The sequence below is a fragment of the Myotis davidii genome, unplaced genomic scaffold (genome assembly GCF_000327345.1).
Source record: "Myotis davidii unplaced genomic scaffold, ASM32734v1 scaffold130, whole genome shotgun sequence".
Classification (NCBI taxonomy): domain Eukaryota; kingdom Metazoa; phylum Chordata; class Mammalia; order Chiroptera; family Vespertilionidae; genus Myotis; species Myotis davidii.
This window is the reverse complement of record NW_006285040.1, coordinates 1,225,869-1,246,572: the sequence shown is the minus strand read 5'-3', so window position 1 is coordinate 1,246,572 and position 20,704 is coordinate 1,225,869. Positions and strand designations below refer to the sequence as shown.

Sequence of the window (20,704 nt, the reverse complement as noted above, 5' to 3'; positions counted from 1 at the left end):
AGCATGTGTGGAGCTGGAGAGCATTATGCTAAGTGAAACAAGTCAGTCAGAGGAAGATAAATATCACATGCTCTCACTCAGTTGTGGATTATAATGAACAACATAATCTGATGAACAAAAACAGATCCAGAGACAGAGAAGCATTGATCAGATGCTCAAACCTTAGAGGGAAGGTAGAGGAGGGGGGGGGTAAGGAGGAGAGATCAACCAAAGGACTTGTATGAATGTATATAAGCCTAACCAATGGACACAGACACCAGGGGAGTGAGGGCATGAACGGGGCGGGGGTGGGGGTGGAGGCAATGGAGGGATAAGGACACATATGTCATACCTTAATCAAAAAATTAAGTTGAAGAATTTGAAAAGCATTATAGTAATTATTCAAATGAATAACTTGGTCAGTAATAGTTATTTTTTCCCAATTGACAGCTATATTAAAATTCATTTATTAAATCTGATATTATCATCTTTTATAGGAGACCATAAAGATAATATACAAAATATATGGAAAGAAGTAGCCCTAACTGGTTTGGCTCAGTGGATAGAGCGTCAGCCTGCGGACTGAAGGGTCCCAGGTTCGATTCTTGCAGGCTTGATCCCCAGTAGGGGACGTGCAGGAGGCAGCCAATCAGTGATTCTCTCTCATCATTGATGTTTCTATCTCTTTTCCCCCTCTCTTTCTCTCTGAAATCAATAAAGATACATTGTTTAAAAAAAGAAGTAATAGGCACTTTTTTCCAACTCCAGTTTCAGAGAATGTGCAATACAGTTCTTCCTGTAACAGCTTTCTGTGCTGATCCCTTTACTTCCACATTGCTTCCTCTATTCTGTACACAGCAACCAGAGTTGCTGTTTTCTAAAGCATCATTCAGGTTGTTACTTCCCTGCTTGATATTTTCAGATTTTCCAGTACAACTTGAAAAAAAAACCAAAAACATGTCCTTATTATATGGCCTCTAAGGCCTTATGTGATTTAACCCCTCCTGGCCTCTAGCAGCCTTATTGCCCTTCATTATACACCTGATAATCTTTGCTCTAGTTATTATCTCTCTGTCACTGGAACACATTAAGCTCATTGCCATATCAGAGCCTGTGCCTTGCATTCTGCTTGAAATGCTCTTTCAGATCTTAACCCAGATTCCCATTGATTTCCCTTGCTTACCTCGTAAAGGCATCTGCCCCTCCCTACTTTACCCCCAGTCACTCTATGTCATATTATTTCATTTTATCATCCTTGTAACTTCTATCAGTTTTGAACTTATCTGTTATTTGGATGTCTTTTTTATACCCTCTAAGCACTTTGAGAGGTTACTTTATGCCTGCCTTATACACAGATGACCTCTAACTAAAATGGCATTTAATATATAATAGGTGAAAATATTTTATACTCCAAAGCATTGTCATTCTTATAGGACTTAATTTTCTTCCTGTCTAAAGAAGGATATATTTTTAGTTGGGGTCATTATGATTTGTAAACATAAATACGGATTGTCCCACTCCATCCTCCAGAAAAAGACACCATCTCTATATAATGATATTTTTTTATATGGATCTTCTAAAATAATTAATGACGTTTTCCCCTTATAATGTTTTACATGTGCTTTCAGAAACTTAAATCTGTGTTTGTATATTTTTTATACTTTTCGTTTTCCTTGATATTATAGTCAGAAAATATCATTTAGTTAGAAAAAAGATAAATGAAGAACAGAAATCTTTAGACATTTCTTTAATTAAGGGTAACATGAGATTTAAGCATGAAGTTTTCTAAACAAAAGTTTAACATTTATTGGGTTTCATTCTTTTGTGGGAAATTGGTAAAATATTTTCTTAAGCCCATTATTTTATTGAATTATGAACACTAATGGGCAAGAACATTTGTTGTAACCAACTTCTGCTTTATTGAAATATTATCTATCTATATATACCTGTTAGTGTTTCTATCCCTTACCAGTTCTTCTGGATAATCTCTTCCCTCCCTATCAGATCCGGGTTTCCCTCCCTACTTTAGGCTAATTGAACAATTTAAAATTCAGAACAACAAAAAGGCTACATGATAGTGATGTACAAATTTAGGGTAATATGTAACTGTAGTTATGGTGCTGTGTAAATAGGAAATGTTCTATAAATTAAAATAATCTCTTTAATTTTACATATATATTTTACTTTTATTTGACAGGCTTTGTAAATCATTCAAAACATGATTTACAAACAGGTTAATAAACAGTTCCAAATTATCAATTAAAAATTTATATGATTTTCTGTTTACCTTTTTTTTTCTTCACATGCTTCTGCCTATCTTTTTAACCTTATAACTATTCAGGATTATTCCAATAAATTTAATGGGATCAGAAAAGAATTGTCAAGACAGGAGGTAAGACTAAATACTCAAGGTGACTTTGTTCCTAGAGCCTAGATGCAGAAAATGTATGTACACTGAAATGTAAGATGGCTGAGCTATTAAACTCAATTTGTTACCATATTTAGTGTTTTTACCACTAATCATGGCAATTATGGAATCACATATTAATTAATTAATTAATTAATTTCATTTGTCCTGTCACAAGTAAAATTTTTAATGCTATTGTAACTAAAAGAAAATTTTTTCTGTATTAACAGATGATTAAGAAAGCCATTAATAATGTCAGAAGAATGACTTCTCACCCTACTCTTCCTTACTGTAAGTTGATAATAATTAGCGATTATTCTAAGGAATTAAAGTTTAAGTCAAAAGATAGTCAACATTTATTTTACTTTTTTTGTAGAGAATGTTTGCTAGCAAATAACATCTTCATTTCAAAATTGGATAAAAATAGAAAAAAATTTTTTTGAATTAATAGGGAAGCCTAAATTAATGTAGTAAATTTTTAGCATTTTGACTACATATTTTTAAGTTAGCACATTTTATTTTTTAATATTTTTGGACTCTTTAGACAATGTTAGGTTGTAGTTGATAATTATTTTTTAAACACTAGGATTACTTCCATCTTTTCTTACATAAACCAGAAGCATATCTTGGTCATTTATTGCTCATCATAATCAGTTTATATTTTTTTACTATTTTGTCAGTTTGTCTTTTATTGGACACACTAACAGTAAGTATAGAAATGGTTATTATAATATTCTTCTAAGGCAAAGTATGTTTATTTTGAGTGAACCCTCAAATATTTGAAGTATTGGCAGAGAAAAATAAGAGAGACAATTTTAAAATTAACTAGTGGATTGGATTCAGTATTTATATTGGCATGTGAGTATTCCAAATTTTTTAAGTATAATTTTAAGTTGTCCTACCACACAGTAACAAAAATAGAGCATGTTATTAAGAGGTATTCATATCCCTCCAATTTAATAACCTATAAAAATTCTACCTTCTTTTTTGAGATTTATTTTGATAAAATACAATTGATAAAACCAGTGTTCTTTTCAACTTAATTATCGTAAGCATCTCTTATCAGAATTGTACATCAGAGTCCAATAAAAGGATTCAAGAGAACCATATATTTAAAATGAAGAGTACTTTCTGTTACTTATGCTAGAGGAATATAATAATATTAAAAATTAGTCTGTTTTTACTATCTTGAATTTATTCAACACTGAAAGTATATTTTCTATCCACAAGTCTAATGTGAAGTGAAAACTAAGAATCAGCAATGAAGCATAGAGAGCAACTAGTCAAATGTGTTTTATAAACAAAGCCTAAATAATATTACTCCCACAGCAAGAAACATTTGGCATTTCTTAAAATTCTATCTTGATTCTATACAGTAGGGTTTGGAAGTATCTTGAAATATTGAAAGGACTTCATTTCTTCTTATCTCCAGAGTCATCTCTGTCCCAACAGATGACTAGTTTATAGGAAATATTCTTTACCTCAACCCCGTAAATTTAAACAAAGAGATCCCTAGTTTCAAAGGCAGTTAATGGACTTATTTTCAAAGTCATTAGGTAACATTAGATCACTTCTGTTTTGGAATAAGAACTTACTTTCTTCAGGGAAGTATCATAACTGGCAGATAAAAGACTTGAAAATTTTAAAGCTCATTAAATTAATCACTGGATTTTTTTCAGTATATCTTTTTATATCATGATCAAGTGTACAGGTAGTAATTTAGCTCAGCAATAAACACTTTTTATGTAGTGAGAATGTTATGAGACGGGATTTTTGAAAATTTTATTCCAAATTTCAGATACCTCATAATAGCTTCTTCTCTTTGAGTAGATTTTGAAAAAATCTTAGTCACTAGAAACCAATATTTTTTTACTTCTACCCTAGAGATATTTTTTAGAAGTTAGGCTAACAGGTTGAAATAAAATAGAAATGAAAGTCTTAAGAGGACTTCCTTTTTAAAATTATGAACTTATTGAGGTTTTACCATTGTAGTTATTAACCCATTTCTTACCTCTTTGATATAATACTATTCAATTGCTAATGAGGGATGTTTACTCATACAACTTGATTATAGGAACCTTTATCTTGCCCTTTAAAATCTTAGGCTACAAAGGCTTTAATAGTCCACTATTTAATTTAATATGTCAGATACTAATAATGAAGGATTTTTCTCAAATAAATAAAACCAGAAATAATAATATAAAATTTTGAGCGGTTTTTAAACTCAAGTAGCCCAATTTATTTTTCTGAATAAGCTAAGCAAGACTGTTGGGGTAGAGAGAAAATAATTTTTATCCCAGTCTCAAGAATTCTCCCCACGCTTCCACCCCAGCCCAGTGTTAAAACATTTCAAAACAATTGAAGGCCATTTACTTTAAATACTTGGCAAGGAATAAGGAATCTTGACTAATATATGACTAGCAATGTGGTAGGTCTTTATTTACATTAATAAATTTCTCATGACTTCTAAATCTCATTAATACTGATAATTATACTTAACATAAATTGACACCTATATGTATCATTATTCTCCTTTTATGGGAAGGAAATAGAATCAGGGAGATTAAAATAAGTTTCTTAGTCTCACAAAATTAGTAAATGGTGAAGTGAAGAATTAGAAATTATTTAACTTATTCATATTTCTCAATGAAACAACATTTTAAGATATTAAGTAATTGGAATAACTACTAGGAATGTTTTTTATCATGACATTCAAGGTCTTCTACAATCTTTTTTTTCCAAGAGGGAAGTGTATAAACTTTTTAAAAAATATATATTTTTATTGATTTCAGAGAAGAAGGGAGTGGGAGCAAGAGATAGAAACATCAATAATGAAAGAGAATCATTGATCGGCTGCCTCCAACACGCCCCCTACTGCGGGTCGAGCCCACAACCAGGGCATGTGCCCTTGACCCGAATTGAACCTGGGACCTTTCAGTCCACAGGCCCATGCTCTATCCACTGAGCCAAACCAGCTAAGGCAAAAATGTATAAATGTAAACATTAATAGTATTACTGTTAAGAATTGGCTCTTTAGTAATCCCAAGAATTTAAGTGGTTATCATAAAAGCTATTTATTAAAGGCTATTAAAACATCATTGAGATCATTTCAAAGGGAAATAATATTTATAGAGTTCTGCTTTAATTGCTTCTGTTGTTTTGTATGAGCATATGTTCTCAGTCAAATAAAAGTACATCATATTACTATCTGTTTTTAAGATGAAATATTCAAGTGAAATTTCATACAAAGGTAAATTCATATAAATTGGCTATGCTTCATTTCTTAGGTGTTTCTTCCATAAATATTTTCACATTGGATTAAAAAATAAATTTTCCAAAGATTCCTGAAGTAAATTTGCAATTTGTGCCTTCTTATAATGCAGATCTGACAGGAGCTCAGGATGGAAGTGTCAGAATGTTTGAATGGGGCCATTCTCAACAGATAACCTGCTTTCGATCTGGCGGCAATTCAAGAGTTACAAGAATGAGATTTAACTACCAGGGAAATAAGGTAGTATGTAAAAATACAATGGGAAAATGGTTTGATTATGTTGGAGGTTTATAAATATTACTAGTTTGGGTTTCTGAAGAGTATAGCTCAGTGAGCTAATGGTAAAGCATTAATCTATATGAATAAAAAAAAAAATCTCTCCAAGAACGCTTATATTTGTTTGGTTCTTTTTGAAAAGAATATATATATGTAAATTCATTTAAATGATGCTCAAGGACTGAATGATGATGGGACCACCTTCTGTTACACATTTTTGATTAAACATTTGATATATATTTTTGTTTATCCTCTGGAACCTACTCAAAGTATGGTCAAGTACCAGGTAGCAAGTAACATCTGGGAACATCTTAGAGTGTAAATTATTGACTCTACTTCAGACCTACTGAATCACCATCTGCATTTTAACCACATACTCTGATGATATATATGTACACACATTGATGTTTTGAGAAGCACTGCTCTAGAACAGGATATTAACAAACTATAGCCATCTGTTTTCTAAATAAAGTTTTATTGGAACACAGATACTCCATTCATTATTTGTTTTCTATGGTTACTTTTCCACTATAACAGCAGAGTTCAAGAGAACAAAGACTTTATAGCTGGCAAGCCTAAAATAATTACTGTAGGGTCTTTAAGTAAAAGTGTTGCCCATCCAGTGTTGCCCAGTGGTTGAGAGCCAACCCATGAACCAGGAGGTCATGGTTCGATTCCCAGTCAGGGTACATACCCGGGTTGTGGGCTCAATCCCCAGTAGAAGGTGTGCAGGAGGCAGCCGATCAATGTCTCCCATTGATGTTTTTATCTCTCTATCCCTTTCCCTTACTCTCTAAAGATCATGAACCAGGAGTAAGGAAGGACCTACCAGGTACTAGAAATATTGAGAAACAACACGTGCTAAACATATCCTGATTATTTAATTTTTGTTTTATTTTTAATTCAAGGATAAAGAGAGCTTCTAGGAAGGAAAAGAGGTAACAGTGGTAGAGCCTCTCCACCACCGTCTCCAAAAATTAATGGCATTGCCTTCAAAATAGAGGCTACAAATAGACAGTAGAACAGTGATGGCGAACCTTTTGAGCTCGGCGTGTCAGCATTTTGAAAAACCCTAACTTAACTCTGATGCCGTGTCACATATAGAAATTTTTTGATATTTGCAACCATAGTAAAACAAAGATTTATATTTTTGATATTTATTTTATCTATTTAAATGCCATTTAACAAAGAAAAATCAACCAAAGAAATGAGTTCGCGTGTCACCTCTGACACGCGTGTCATAGGTTCACCATCACTGCAGTAGAACAATACTCACAGAATTCTGATGTACAGTGAGAACTATGAGTTTGATGTCTATCCAAACTATTATTCAGATTTGACAGCAAAATAAACACATTTTTTAAGTATGCAGAGACTTGGTACTTTCTATATACCCTTTCTGAAAAACATACCTAAATCTACTCCAAAAAACTTAAGAAAAATAACAAAAAGGATAGCCCCTGGAAAAATATCTATAACAAATATAGTAAGAGTTGGTTTATATCTAATATTAGCCCTATCAATCAGATTTTTAGAAGACAGCTTAATAGGCAAAGGATATGTACAATCAACATTAAATTATGCATGGCCAATAACCTTTATTAATAATTGAAGTAATGCAGTGTTTACTAATGTGTAAGAAAAGTGGGAGTGTAAGTTGGTATTACCTCTTAGGATTTAATTTTGTCTTTAATTACCAATTTTAGATAATGTCATTTGACAAAGCTTTCCCATTTCTAGATATCTATCCTACATAAATACTCAAAGGTATATGTACAAGAATGTTCAAAGTAACACTTTTTATGTGGGAAAAATTGGAAACTGTCTATAGGGAAAAGTTTTAAAAACTTATAACTATATAGTGTAATGCTACACAGCACAAGAATGAGGGTGATTTATATGTACCAATGTGGAAAGATAGCTATAAGTTAAAAACACAATTGTAGAATTGTGTATTTATTATTATTCTAACTTTAAAAAAATTATGTATGTGTGAATTGTTGAATATTTGTAGAACAAATCTCGAAGGGAACCCATAAAATTGTTGTTAATTGTTAGGCCTGGAAATGGGAGTAGGCAATAGTCCAAAGTAGATATTTGCTTTATTTTATATACTTTTTATAAATATGCATTATTTTTATAATCTAAAGGAAAAAATTGCCAGCAGCCTTACTCATCCTTCAAGATTTGTATCATATAATCCCTTTCTGGATTTTTTGACATCTTCCCAATCAAATTGCCCTGAGTTTCCATAGTGGAATTCTTTTTACTGTGATAATCTTTGTTTCATTGTATTCTCTAATGTTATTTACATGTTTTCCTTGTATATTTCTGGAAGTTATCATTTTGTCTTTTTCAAAATGAACAGTTTTCTTATACATGCTAAAACTTTATCACTTAGCTTAATGTATAAATCCAGCATCCTATTTTTGGAGTACTTACAGAAAATATATAGATTATGCTGTTGGTTAGCATTAATAAAATGGGTCGTCTCTGATGTTTATTTTTTAAATGTCTAACCTTGAAATTTTTAAAACAGTATCTAAATGTTTTTCTGGATGCATAGGTGAAGTGAAAAGTTAAACAATTTTTAACCAAATGTTTAGGAGTCAACATATGGGATTCAAAGTAAGGGTAAGGGTAAATGTGTGCTTCTGTATTTGTATTAAACACTTAAATATTTTTTCTCTAAGTTTGGAATAGTTGATGCTGATGGATATTTAAGCTTGTATCAAACAAACTGGAAATGTTGTCCAGTCACTGGAAGCATGCCTAAGCCATACCTGGTAAGCCAAAAATTCCTAACTTCAAAATTTTATGAATTTTTATTTTAAAGATACTAAGATTATATATTTGAGGCAAGAAATATTAAAGCCAAAAAAATAAAATCTGTCTAGTCCTATGTATTCAACAGTTTACTATAAGCTCCTGTCCTTGTATTACGCGAAAATTACTCTGTAAGGCATAAAAATCTCTGGTAACTTGTAAAATTAACCTGTTTATAACCAACATGGCACCTCCAGAGACCAATGCAAACTGTGAGTTACTCAAACCCTTTTCTAGCCTCACTAAGCTGCAGTGGGTATTACACCTACTGCATCAAAAGCCCAGTGCATCTGGTTGCCCTTCTGCATTATTCCTCATGAACAAACAAAGTAGAAAGTGTATTCTATAGCTGGTACTATTATTTTCTTGCTCATCTCTTTTAAAAAAAATTGATACATTTCAATTCAGGATTACACAGGTTTAATGAATTTTCTGCATCTTCACAAGCACTGAATTTATATATAACATATTCTTTAGTGAAGCCCTTTATAGGACTAAGCAATATCTATCAAGAAAATATTAAGAATATAGATTAAGATTCTGATAATTCAACTAAGGTTAAATGCTTGAATATAGTACTAATCTAATGAAAGCAAACAAGGGAGAGTTGATGAGATACCTTTATTTTTTCCTATATTTTTATTAAGCCAACAGATTCAAATATACACATTTATGTTCCCTAAGGGACTGTTTTTGTATGATTTTTTAATTTCTAAAGAGATAAATTGGATTAAAATGTTCATTATTAACTTTGGGGGAGTAAAGTAGATTTGTTTGTTTTAAGGAGATATCCTCTAGCCCAGCTCCAATAGTGATCAGGGAGGAGTGGGGAAGTGACTCAGAGGAAAAAAATCTTCATTTGATGATTTTGACATACTTTAAAAAATCATTTATTAGTCCTGCCTGCATGGCTGAGTGACTGAGTGTCAACCTATGAACCAGGAGGTCACGGTTTGATTCCTGGTCAGGGCACATGCCTGGGTTGTGGGCTTTATTCCCAGTGTGGGGCATGCAGTAGGCAGCCGATCATGATTCTCTCTCATCATTGATATTTCTATTTCTCTCTCTCCCTTTCCCTTCCTCTCTGAAATCAATACAAATATTTTTTAAAGTCATATTTATTGAAGAGAAACATCTGAACAAACATAACTTGGAAGTCTTTATAATTAATTAAACCTCTCATAATATTTTTAAGTTATTATTTGAAGGAATATTGAAAGACACTGTAAATTTTTAAATTTTGTTAATATTAGTAAAACATTTTAATTCATATACTAGAGGCCCGGTGCACAAAATTCATGCACGGGGGCTGGGTCCCCCTCAGCCCAGCCTGCACCCTCTCCAATCCGGGACCCCTTGGGGGATGTCCTACTGCCAGTTTAGGCCTGATCCTGGGACATCCCTCTCACAATCCTGGACTGCTGGCTACTAATCGCTCACCTGCCTGCTTGCCTGGTCTCCCCTAACTGCCCCTCTCTCCCTGCCTGATCGCCCCTCACTCCCTCTGCATGCCAGCCTGGTCACCCCTAACTGCCCCCCTGCTGTCCTGGTTGCCTCCAACTGCCTCCCCTACCCCCGCTGGCCTGGTCACCTCCAACTGCCCCCCCCCCACCATCCTCGTTGCCCCTCACAGCTCCCCTGCTGGCCTGGTCTCCCCACACAGCCTGCTTGTTCAGTCATTTGGTCGTTCCTCACTATCCCCCCTGCTGCCCCCCCTGTCAGCCTGGTGGTAGGCAGCCATCTTGTGAGGACGAGAGGGTTAATTTGCACATTACCTCTTTATTATATAGGATATGAAAAATTATTTAAAACTTTAAATATTTCTGAAAATAAATAATTTTGCCTGAGAATCTAGTATCCTAGTTTCTGTCTTCTAAGACAAAAATTTTTACAGATATTCCAAGGGAAATATTTAGAGTTTAACCTCCTTTTGTTTCCCTTTGAACTTTTGGTTGAACAAAAGCAAAGGGCCTCATAAAGGGTCATGACATATGCAGCTTATTTAAATGGTTCAGGAATAGGTGTGTGTATGTGTGCATGGGAAAAGGATTGCAAGAAGGAGAAGCAAAGCAAATGTGGCAAATGTTAAAAATTGGTGAATCTGGGTCAAGGGTGTATGAGTATTCTCTGTTTTACCTCTGAAATTTTTCTAAAGTTCAGGGGGTGCGGCGGGAGGGGAGGAAATGCAAAGGCTTTAAGTAAGCCACAAATTACATGATCATTTTTTGATTAATGCATCTACCTGGTTATGAAACTGTTAGTAACATTAACATTTGCTGTTTATAACTATTACAGACTTGGCAGTGTCATAACAAAACAGCAAATGATTTTGTCTTCATTAGTTCCTCCTCTCTAATAGCTACAGCTGGTCTTTCAACTGACAATAGGTAAGAGATTATAACTGAAATTGAAGTGCGTATGAAATAGCTGAGCTTTATTTCTAATTGCTTTATGTCTACATCACAAGAATGTTTTTATAATCATGCTTTTAAATATATTTATTATAAAAATTCTTCCTTTGGGCATTTTAGTATTCTAATTGTAAATTTAACGGTATTCTGGTGCCATTAAAAACAAATCCAGGTAGCGTAGGGGGAGTCGAATACATGGTGATGAAAGGAGACTTTATTTTGGGTGGTGAACACACAAATCATAGAATTGTACACTTGAAACCTATATAATTTTAATAAGCAATGTCACTTCAATAAATTAAATAAAATTCAAAATTTTTTTGAAAAAGATCCATTCCTTTGGTATTGTTAATATTCTAATGTTAAGATTTGAGTGTAAGGAAGAAGGTTTGGTTGTTGGTGGAATTAATTTTTCCCCATATGATTTCCTGTGTTAAGAAAGCTTGAGGGAAAAAAAATCCCCAAAACTGAATTAGTTATTGGCCATGCTATTTAGTTAATGCTCACTATGGCTCTATTAGCTAGACCGGCGATTTTCAACCTTTTTCATCTCAAGGCATACATTAACTATTAAAATTCTGCAGTACACCTAAAATATATTAATTTTTGCCCATCTGACAAAAAATAGGTATAATTTTGATTGACATAAAAATTATTATCTACCATATTTGCTCCAAAGTGACTTTTTAAAAAAAATCAGGTGTCTACACTTATATGTAAGGATTTCTGGTACCAAAAATTAATCAGATGCAACCTTTTTATGTAACATGACCAATGAGATTTGACTCTATTACATGATCTATATACTTATGGTTCAAGACAGGGCATTCACACCGGATGGCTATTGTTGTGTTGGCTGTTGTCATTTTTTTAATTTGACAATCTAAGGGAAGAGAGGTCAGTATCCCTGAATACATAGTCGGGTATTTCATGTTTTAAAAATTCTTGCAACCAACCAGTTGAAATCACTGACTGTTTCACAAAAAGAAACTAAGATTGTTAATTGTACATTAGCTAATAAGTGATAGCCTGTCTCCATCCCCTCAAAAATCTTTAAATATGTCTTCCCCTGCCTCCATCTCCACACCCCCACTTTTGACTTCCTTCATACAGCTGAGTTATGAGGTCAAGGCCAACTGAGGCTGGTGAGCTTTTATATTTAGGGGTACGGCCTCATTTTGCCCTAGAAGTGGGACTGTAGGAATACGGAGTTTTTAACCCATCTTCCATAGAAATTATTACATATATTGGTTCCTCCTTTACAACTCATGGAAAGGCATAAAAGCTGCTCCCATTCATAGTAGAAATAAGTTTTCTTTGCACTCCAGAAAATTCAGTGTATCCTATTTGTGTATGGGAGTCTGTTAGAGAATCAGTGAATATAAAAAGTAGCTTCCCTATTCAGGCTTCATATAGTAGTATTTGTAAATACATGTTAATATGAATTACTCAATTTTATGCGTTATTAGTTTTTAAACTTTGTTTAAAATTAATCATACATAAATATATTGGTTACTTGTATTTGGTGTGTTTATAAATTTAAGAACTTTCTGAGAGAGCAAGGTTTAAATGTTACGTTATAATATGAGACATACTTTTTATTCTGTTAACTTTGTGTCACTCAAGAGTAATCTTTTTTTTTTCCAGAAACATATGTTTGTGGGATACTCTTGTAGCATCTGCCAATAGTTTAGTTCATGGTAAGTTTTTAAAGCATTTTATAAATATTGAAAGTCAAGAAATTCATAAACTAAATATTATTTTTAAATGAATATGGTTTTTTAAATGGCATATTTATTAGCCCATGGGGTTTATTTTGTGCTTGGTGGCACGGTTTAAAAGCAGCAATAATGCAGTATGCATAATTAACCCTTCACTATATCTTAATGGGGGACAGTAGAACAGGTAATATAAAAATCATTTGTCTTTACTTTGGATCCGATGGTTATAAGTCATCATTGTGAACATCAATTATTGCATAACATTTTGTTCCCACTCACCATTCCTATTTAACTAACATTGTACTGGAAGACCTAACTAATGCAATAAGACAAATGGAAATAAAAGGTATACAGATTGGAAGAGTAGAAAAAGAATGTTTTTATTCACAAGTGAAACAAATATCTCTGTAGAAAATCCCTAAGAATCTACAAAAACCACTTCCAAGAATGAATGAATGAGTATAGCAGAGTACAGAATACATGATCAATACTAAAGTCAGTTGCTTTCCTATAGACCAACAATTGGCATTTGAAATCTAAAAAATACTACCATTTATAATATCCAAAATAATGAAATATTGAGGCATAAATCTAACAAAATATGTATAGCATCTGTTGGAGAAAAAACATAAAAGATAAAAGAAATCAAAGATCTAAATAAATAGATATTCCATATCCACAGATTGAAATACTCCATATTATTAAATTGTCAGTTCCAACATCATAGATTCAATCCTATCTAATTAAAGTCCCAGCAAGCCATTTTACACGTATCAACAAACTGGTTCTAAAGTTTGTAGAGAGAGGCAACAGATCTAGAATACTAAGAACTTTAGAAAAACAAACTTGGAGAACTCACATTACCTGATTTTAGATCTTACTATAAAGCTATAATAATTAAGATATTGTGATATTGGCTTAAGAATAGACACATATCATAGAACAGGATACAGACATACCTCAGTGATGTTACTGGTTCAGTTTTGGACCACCACAATAAAGTGAATATTGCAATATATGCATACATCATTTTATCGCACTTCCCTTTTTTGAGCTGCACAGATGTTGCATTTTTTACAAATTGAAGGCAAGATCTTCCACTAGCACAAAGATTATTACTTGCTTTATTTCTATATTCTTTTATTGCAGTGGTCTGGAACTCAATGGCAGTATCTCTGAGGTATGCCTGTAAAGCAAGTCACACAAGTTTTTTGGTTTCCCATTGCCTATAAAAGTTATGATTACACTATACATACTGTAGTCTTTTTAGTAACTATTGCTGTGTGGTATGTGATGCTGTTTGATAGCATTTTATCCACAGTTGAACCTGCTTCTGCTTAGTCGACTAAGTTTATGTAATATTCTAAATCCTTTGTTGTCATTTCAACAATCTTCACAGCGTTTTCACCAGGAGTAGATTCCATCTGAAGACATCTTTCTTTGCTCATCCATAAGAACCAACTCAGCATTTACCAAGTTTTAGCAATTCGGTCACATCTCCAAGCTCCACTTCTAATTCTGGTTCTCTTGTTATTTCCATCACTTCTGCAGTTACTTTCTCCACTGAACTCTTCAACCCCTCAAAGTCATCCAGAAGAGTTGGAATCAACATCTTCTAAACTCCTGTTAATATTGATATTTTGACCTCTTCCCATAGATCACAAATGTTCTTAATGGCATCTAGAATGGGGAATCCCTTCCAGAAGGTTTTCAATTTACTTTGCCCAGATCCATCAGAGGAATCACTACTTATGGCATCTATAGACTTAGGAAATGTATTTCTTTTCTTTTTTAAATATGTTTTTGTGAGGAAAGAAGAGGTATAGGGAGATGGAACATCGTCAGTTGATTGCCTCCTGTGCACCCCTTAATGGGGATCAAGCCCACAACCTGGACATGTGCCCTGTCCAGGAATCAAACCCATAACTACTTGGTTTCTGGGTTGATGCTCAACTGCTGAGCCACACTAGCCAGACAAAATGTATTTCTTAAATAATAAGAATTGAAAATTGAAATTACTGATCCATGGGCTACAGAATGGATGTTGTGTTAGCAGGCATGAAAATATGAGTCTTGTACATCTCCATCAGAGCTCTTGGGTGAGCACATGCATTGTCAATGAGCAGTAATAATTTAAAAATAATTTTTTTCTGTGCAATAGGTCTCAACAGTGGGCTTAAAATAGTCAGTAAAGCCCTACCAGTTTGGCTCAGTGAATAGAGCATTGGCCTACAAACTGAGGGGTCCCGGGTTCAATTTTGACCAAGGGCACATGCCTGGGTTGCAGGCTTGATCCTCAGTAGGGGCCGTGCAGGAGGCAGCCGACCAAGGATTCTCTCTCATCATTGATATTCCTCTCTCTCTCTCTCTCTCTCTCTTTTTCTCTCTCTCTCTCTCTCCCTCTTCCTCTCTTAAATCAATAAAGAAATATATTTTAAAAAATAGTAAAGCACATTATAAACAGATATGCTGTCATTCAGGCTTTGTTGGTTCTTTTTTGTTGTTAATCCTCACCTGAGGATATTTTTACATTGATTTTTAGAGAGTGGAAGGGAAGGGGGCGGAGAGAGAGAGAGACAGAGACTGAGACAGACAGACAGACACATCAATTAGTTGCCTCCTGAATGCTCCCCAACCAGGCCAGGGATTGAGCCAAGGTACATGCCCTTGACTGGAATCGAACTTGGGAACACTCTATCCATTAAGCCAAACTAGCTAGGGCATGTTGTTGTTTTTTTTTATAGAGCACAGGCAGAGTTGATTTAGCATAATACTTACGAGCTAAATAATATAGGATTTTTGGGGTGTAAGTGAACATTAGCTTCGACTTAAAAGTTCCCAGCTGCATTAGCCCCAACAAAGAAAGTCAGCCCATCCTTTAAAGCTTTGAAACCAAGCTTGACTTCTTCCTAGCTATGAAAGTCCTAGATCAGTGATGGCGAACCTTTGAGCTCGGCGTGTCAGCATTTTGAAAAACCCTAACTTAACTCTGGTGCCGTGTCACATATAGAAATTTTTTGATCTTTGCAACCATAGTAAAACAAAGATTTATATTTTTGATATTTATTTTATCTATTTAAATGCCATTTAACAAAGAAAAATCAACCAAAAAAACGAGTTCACATGTCACCTCTGACACGCATGTCATAGGTTTGCCATCACTGTCCTAGATGGTATCTTCTTCCAATATAAGGCCGTTTCATCTATACTGATACTCTGTCATTTCATTATCTTAGCGGGATCTGGATAACTTGCTGTAGCTTCTCCATTAGCACTTGCTGTTTCACCTTGCACATTTTAAGTTTTGAAGACAGATTCTTTCTTTAAACCTCACGAACCAAACTCTGCTAACTTCCAACTTGCTTTCTGTAGTTTCCTCACCTCTCTCTGTCTTTATAGAATTGAAGAGAAGTAGAGCCTTGCTCTGGCTTAGTTTTGACCTAAGGAAATATTGTGGCTGGTTTGACCTATCTGGACCACTGAAACTTTCTCCAAATCAGTAATAAAGCTGTTTTGCTTTCTTATCATTTGTGTGTTCACTGGAGTAGCACTTTTAATTTTCTTCAAGAACTTTTCCTTTGCATTCACAACTTGGCTCACTAGTGCAAGAAGTCTAGCTTTCTGCCTATCTTGGCTTTTGACATGCCTTTCTCACTAAGTTTAATCATTTCTAGCTGTTGATGTAAAGTGAGAGATGTGAGACTCTTCCTTTTACTTGAACACTTAGAGGCCATTGTAGGGTTATTGATTAATATTATTTCAATATTGCTGTGTCTCAGGGAATAGGGAGGCCTGACGAGAGGGAAACAGATGGGGAAACAGCCAGTCAGAACATACTCGACATTTATTAAGTGTGTCATCATATAGGCATGGTTCATAGCACCCCAAAACAATTATAATAGTAACATCAAAAATCACTGACCACAGGTCATCATAAAAAACATAATAATAATGAAAAAGTTTGAAATATTGAGAGAATTATCAAAATGTGACAGAGCCACAAAGTGAGCAAATGCTGTTAGAAAAATGGCGCTGACAGACTTGCCCTATACAGGGTTGCCACAAGCAATACAGTGTCTGTGAAGTACAAAAAAGTGAAACAAAGCAAGGTATGCTTGTAGGTAGCGCAGTATTAAACGCACACATGAATAGTGGATTGATTGTTAATAAAGATACAAAGACAATTCAGTGGAGACAGTTTTTCAACAAATAATTGGATGCTGATATGTAGAAAAATAATTGGATGCTGATATGCAGAAAAATTAACCTCACCCTTTTCATGAAAATTAACTAAAAATGGATCATAGAGTTAAATACAAACTACAAAATTCCTAGAACAAAATGTAGGAGAAAATCTAGGTGTTCTTGGGTTTGGTGATGACTTTTTAGATACAAAACCAAAAGCATAACCCATTAAAGAAATAATATATTTAAGATTTTTTAAATTATTCACTTATAAACATTTGAATAGCAAATAAGCATGCGAAATGATATTCAGCATCAATAGTTATCAGGGAAATGCAAGTTAAATTCACCATAAGATACTACTCTATACACTGAAATGGCCAAAATTAAAGATTCTAGGATAACAAGTGTTGGTGAGAATATGGAAAAACCGGAACACTCATGATTTATTGATAGAGGAATGAGGTTGCATAACCACTTTGGAAAACTGTTTGTTAGTTTCTAATAAAGTTAAACATACACTTAATATGACCCAGCAGTATATATTCATTCATATATATATATATATATATCCATATATCCAAGAGAAATGAAAACACATGTCCACAAAAACACATGTTCTAACATTTCACCTTGGCCAAAAGCCAGAAGTCTGTTTCTTATACTATTAAATTATTTTCACTTTTTTTTTCCTTTCAGCTTTTATTTGCCATGATAGTGGAGCCACTGTTTTAGCATATGCTCCAAAACATCAGCTACTAATATCATGTGGCAGAAAAGGCTTTACATGTGTCTTTGACCTTCAGCAACGACAACAAAGGCAGCTTTTCCAGAGCCATGATTCTCCTGTTAAAGCTGTTGCTATTGATCCAACTGAAGAGTACTTTGTTACAGGATCTGCTGAAGGCAGCATAAAGGTAAACATTAATGCCACAATATCTACAAAAAGAAATCTTCAGAAACCTTAGGTCTTTAATCATAATTGATGATGTTAGTCTCTTTAAATAATATATATATATATATAAACAACTCCTTTGTAGTCAACCACATTAATTGTTATTTAATAAATCTTTTAACAAATGAAGTAATGATTAATTTGAAAATTATCTTTTTCAGATATGCTTAATTAATGCATATAAAAGAACTAGATTTTTCCATGGATATAAATACATTTCAGATGTTAAAATTAGTCTTGACTGCATGTTAAGCATTACTGAATTCTATTTCAGGTACCATGAAATATACTGACATATTTCCTTATGCCATTTTTATTTATTTATTTATAGTTTAGCATGCAACTACTCAGTGCCTGATTCAGTAATTCTGAATGTACCTGGATAAGTCCTGCCTATAACAGTCCTTCTTAAACCCCACTGTGTTTAAAATCCAGGGGTTTTTTAAATGTTAAGCAGCTTATTAAAAATGTACCCCACTCCAAAAATTTTATTGTTAGGTCCCACCCTAAAAATACTTAGTAAGTCCAAGGTTCAGGAATGTGCATTTTTATAACACAGACCTAGTGGTTTTGATGGAGAGTCCTCTGGCCACACTTGGAAACACCTGCAGAAATAAGTTAGTTTAGACTAGTCCCTAAATTATTCTAATGGTCAGCAATCTACTGGGGGTGCTTGATTTCTTAGAATCCATTAATTTAAATGCTAGAGAGTCTATTTAGTCCAAATAAATTGGACTACTTTGTTAGAACTGGCATATTATTTTCAAAATTCTTAGCAAGAAAAAATTAATTATATTTGAACTGCCCTCAGTTTAGGCAGTTTATACTGTGTTTTAGAATAGTTCTTTATTTTGTACTGAGTTTTATCTAACTGAGTAAAAAAAAAGATTTGAAAGTAAACAATGTAGTATATTCAGAAGTCACAGTTTAACAAGTATGTCTAGAATGGTAGAAATTAATTTATTTCTTAAAGAAAAGTAAGATTTTTGTAAATGAGATATAAAAATAAATAAATAAATTGGTTTACCTACATTTAAAACAATGTCCTGAAAGCATTTAGGTTCCACATAAGTGAAGATTCTTATAAATTACTTTAGGGACAGACATATTTATTTAGAAAGGGATGAAAATAGAAAGTTTCTATTTAGTAAATTAATTATTCTGAAGTTATAATAATTAACCTTATCTTGTAGTTGGAACATAGATTTGCCTTATCTGAGGCCTCTAGGTATCTAGTGCTTTTCAGTGGTTCTGATCCCATGGGGGTATTTTACATTATAGAGACAAGATTACTTCACTATAGAACTACACAGCAAAAGCTTTGCTGAGAGATAGGAAATTTTTATAGTAGTCCCTATAATATTGCAAGTTCTTGTAGCATTGTACACTTAACATCCTTGTACCTAAGTTTCCTCATCTCAAATGCAGGGTTAAAAATACCTCTCTTACTGGATGGGTTTTGAAGAATGTAATAATATCTAAGTGAGTTACATCCTATTCAGAACTCAGGCCTACACAGGCTTTTCTCCATCTTTGTTTTAGAAATTCCTTTTCTGCACAGGAAGACAGGCCTAAATATTATATTTGTACTTTTTAGGTAATCGTCAACCCCAAGTTTTATTTTGTTCTTAATATCTTGCAGATTTGGAATCTCTCTACCTTTAGTCTTCTTCACACTTTTATCAGTGAACATGCTCGGCAATCCATTTTCAGAAATATCGGAACCGGAGTGATGCAAATTGAGACAGGGCCAGCAAATCACATTTTTTCATGTGGAGCTGATGGAACAATGAAAATGAGGATACTGCCGGATCAGTTTAGCCCATTAAATGAAGTATTGAAACATGATGTGAAATTTATGTTGTAACATTTTGACAATAAGATCTATAATTTAGTACCTATTCCATAGAAGTGGCCAACACAGATAATGTACATTGGTTACTCTCAATGCCACAAATAAGCTAGTGCTTTCTTGTTTCCATATTTATTTTATGGAGCTTTGCCCTTGATGCACTGATGCCTTAAAAATTAACAAGGTCATTCAGAATTAGACTCTGTTGCCCAAACTAGAATGTATAAGTAATGCTGTAACATTACATATTTATACTGTGTTATAGTGAGGATGTCACAGTGTCAAATGAGTTTTGTTTTCTTACGGTTGATAAAGTCTTCTGCAGATACCTCTGCATGAATTTCTTCCACAGTAAAAATACCTTTTATGTAAAAGCCGTTGCATATCCATCACTACTTAATTCACCATGCTCTCAGTTCCTTTTTCAAACTTACACATCTCAAAGTCTTCTCTTAACTAATGATAGATTGATATTTGAATAAGAATCAAAAAAATAATGTACATCTCCATTAAAACTATTATTGGGACTTCAGTGATAAATGAGCCAAGTGGCTCATTATATAAGTTTTCAAGTTTCCCTACTGGAGCCCAAGTGTATGTATGTATGTGTGTGTATATGTATGTATGTGTGTGTATGTGTGTGTGTGTGTGTATGTATATATGTATGTATGTATATGTGTGTGTATGGTTGTGTGTATATATGTAATATACCTTGCACATCTTATTTGAACATACTTTGTGTATATATGAGAAAACTACAAGTCTTTTCATGTGTTTTTGCGCCATCATTACTACTACCACCAGAATAACAACTTTTTTTG

General features: G+C 33.6%; 1 protein-coding gene across 2 annotated transcripts in view; it reads left to right on the top strand.

The window, feature by feature from the left end:
* DMXL1 (Dmx like 1) overlaps positions 1-20,257 on the top strand; it is a 133,703-nt gene extending 113,446 nt beyond the window's left edge. For both annotated transcript variants that reach the window (XM_006755261.2, XM_015558446.1), the window contains 7 exons: positions 2,617-2,677; positions 5,770-5,897; positions 8,627-8,719; positions 11,055-11,146; positions 12,818-12,870; positions 17,776-17,993; positions 19,674-20,257. In XM_006755261.2, the coding sequence (XP_006755324.1) occupies positions 2,617-2,677; positions 5,770-5,897; positions 8,627-8,719; positions 11,055-11,146; positions 12,818-12,870; positions 17,776-17,993; positions 19,674-19,898 (870 nt within the window). In that variant the 3' untranslated portion in view covers positions 19,899-20,257. The remainder of the gene's footprint in view (positions 1-2,616; positions 2,678-5,769; positions 5,898-8,626; positions 8,720-11,054; positions 11,147-12,817; positions 12,871-17,775; positions 17,994-19,673) is intronic.
* Positions 20,258-20,704: the final 447 nt, after the last annotated feature.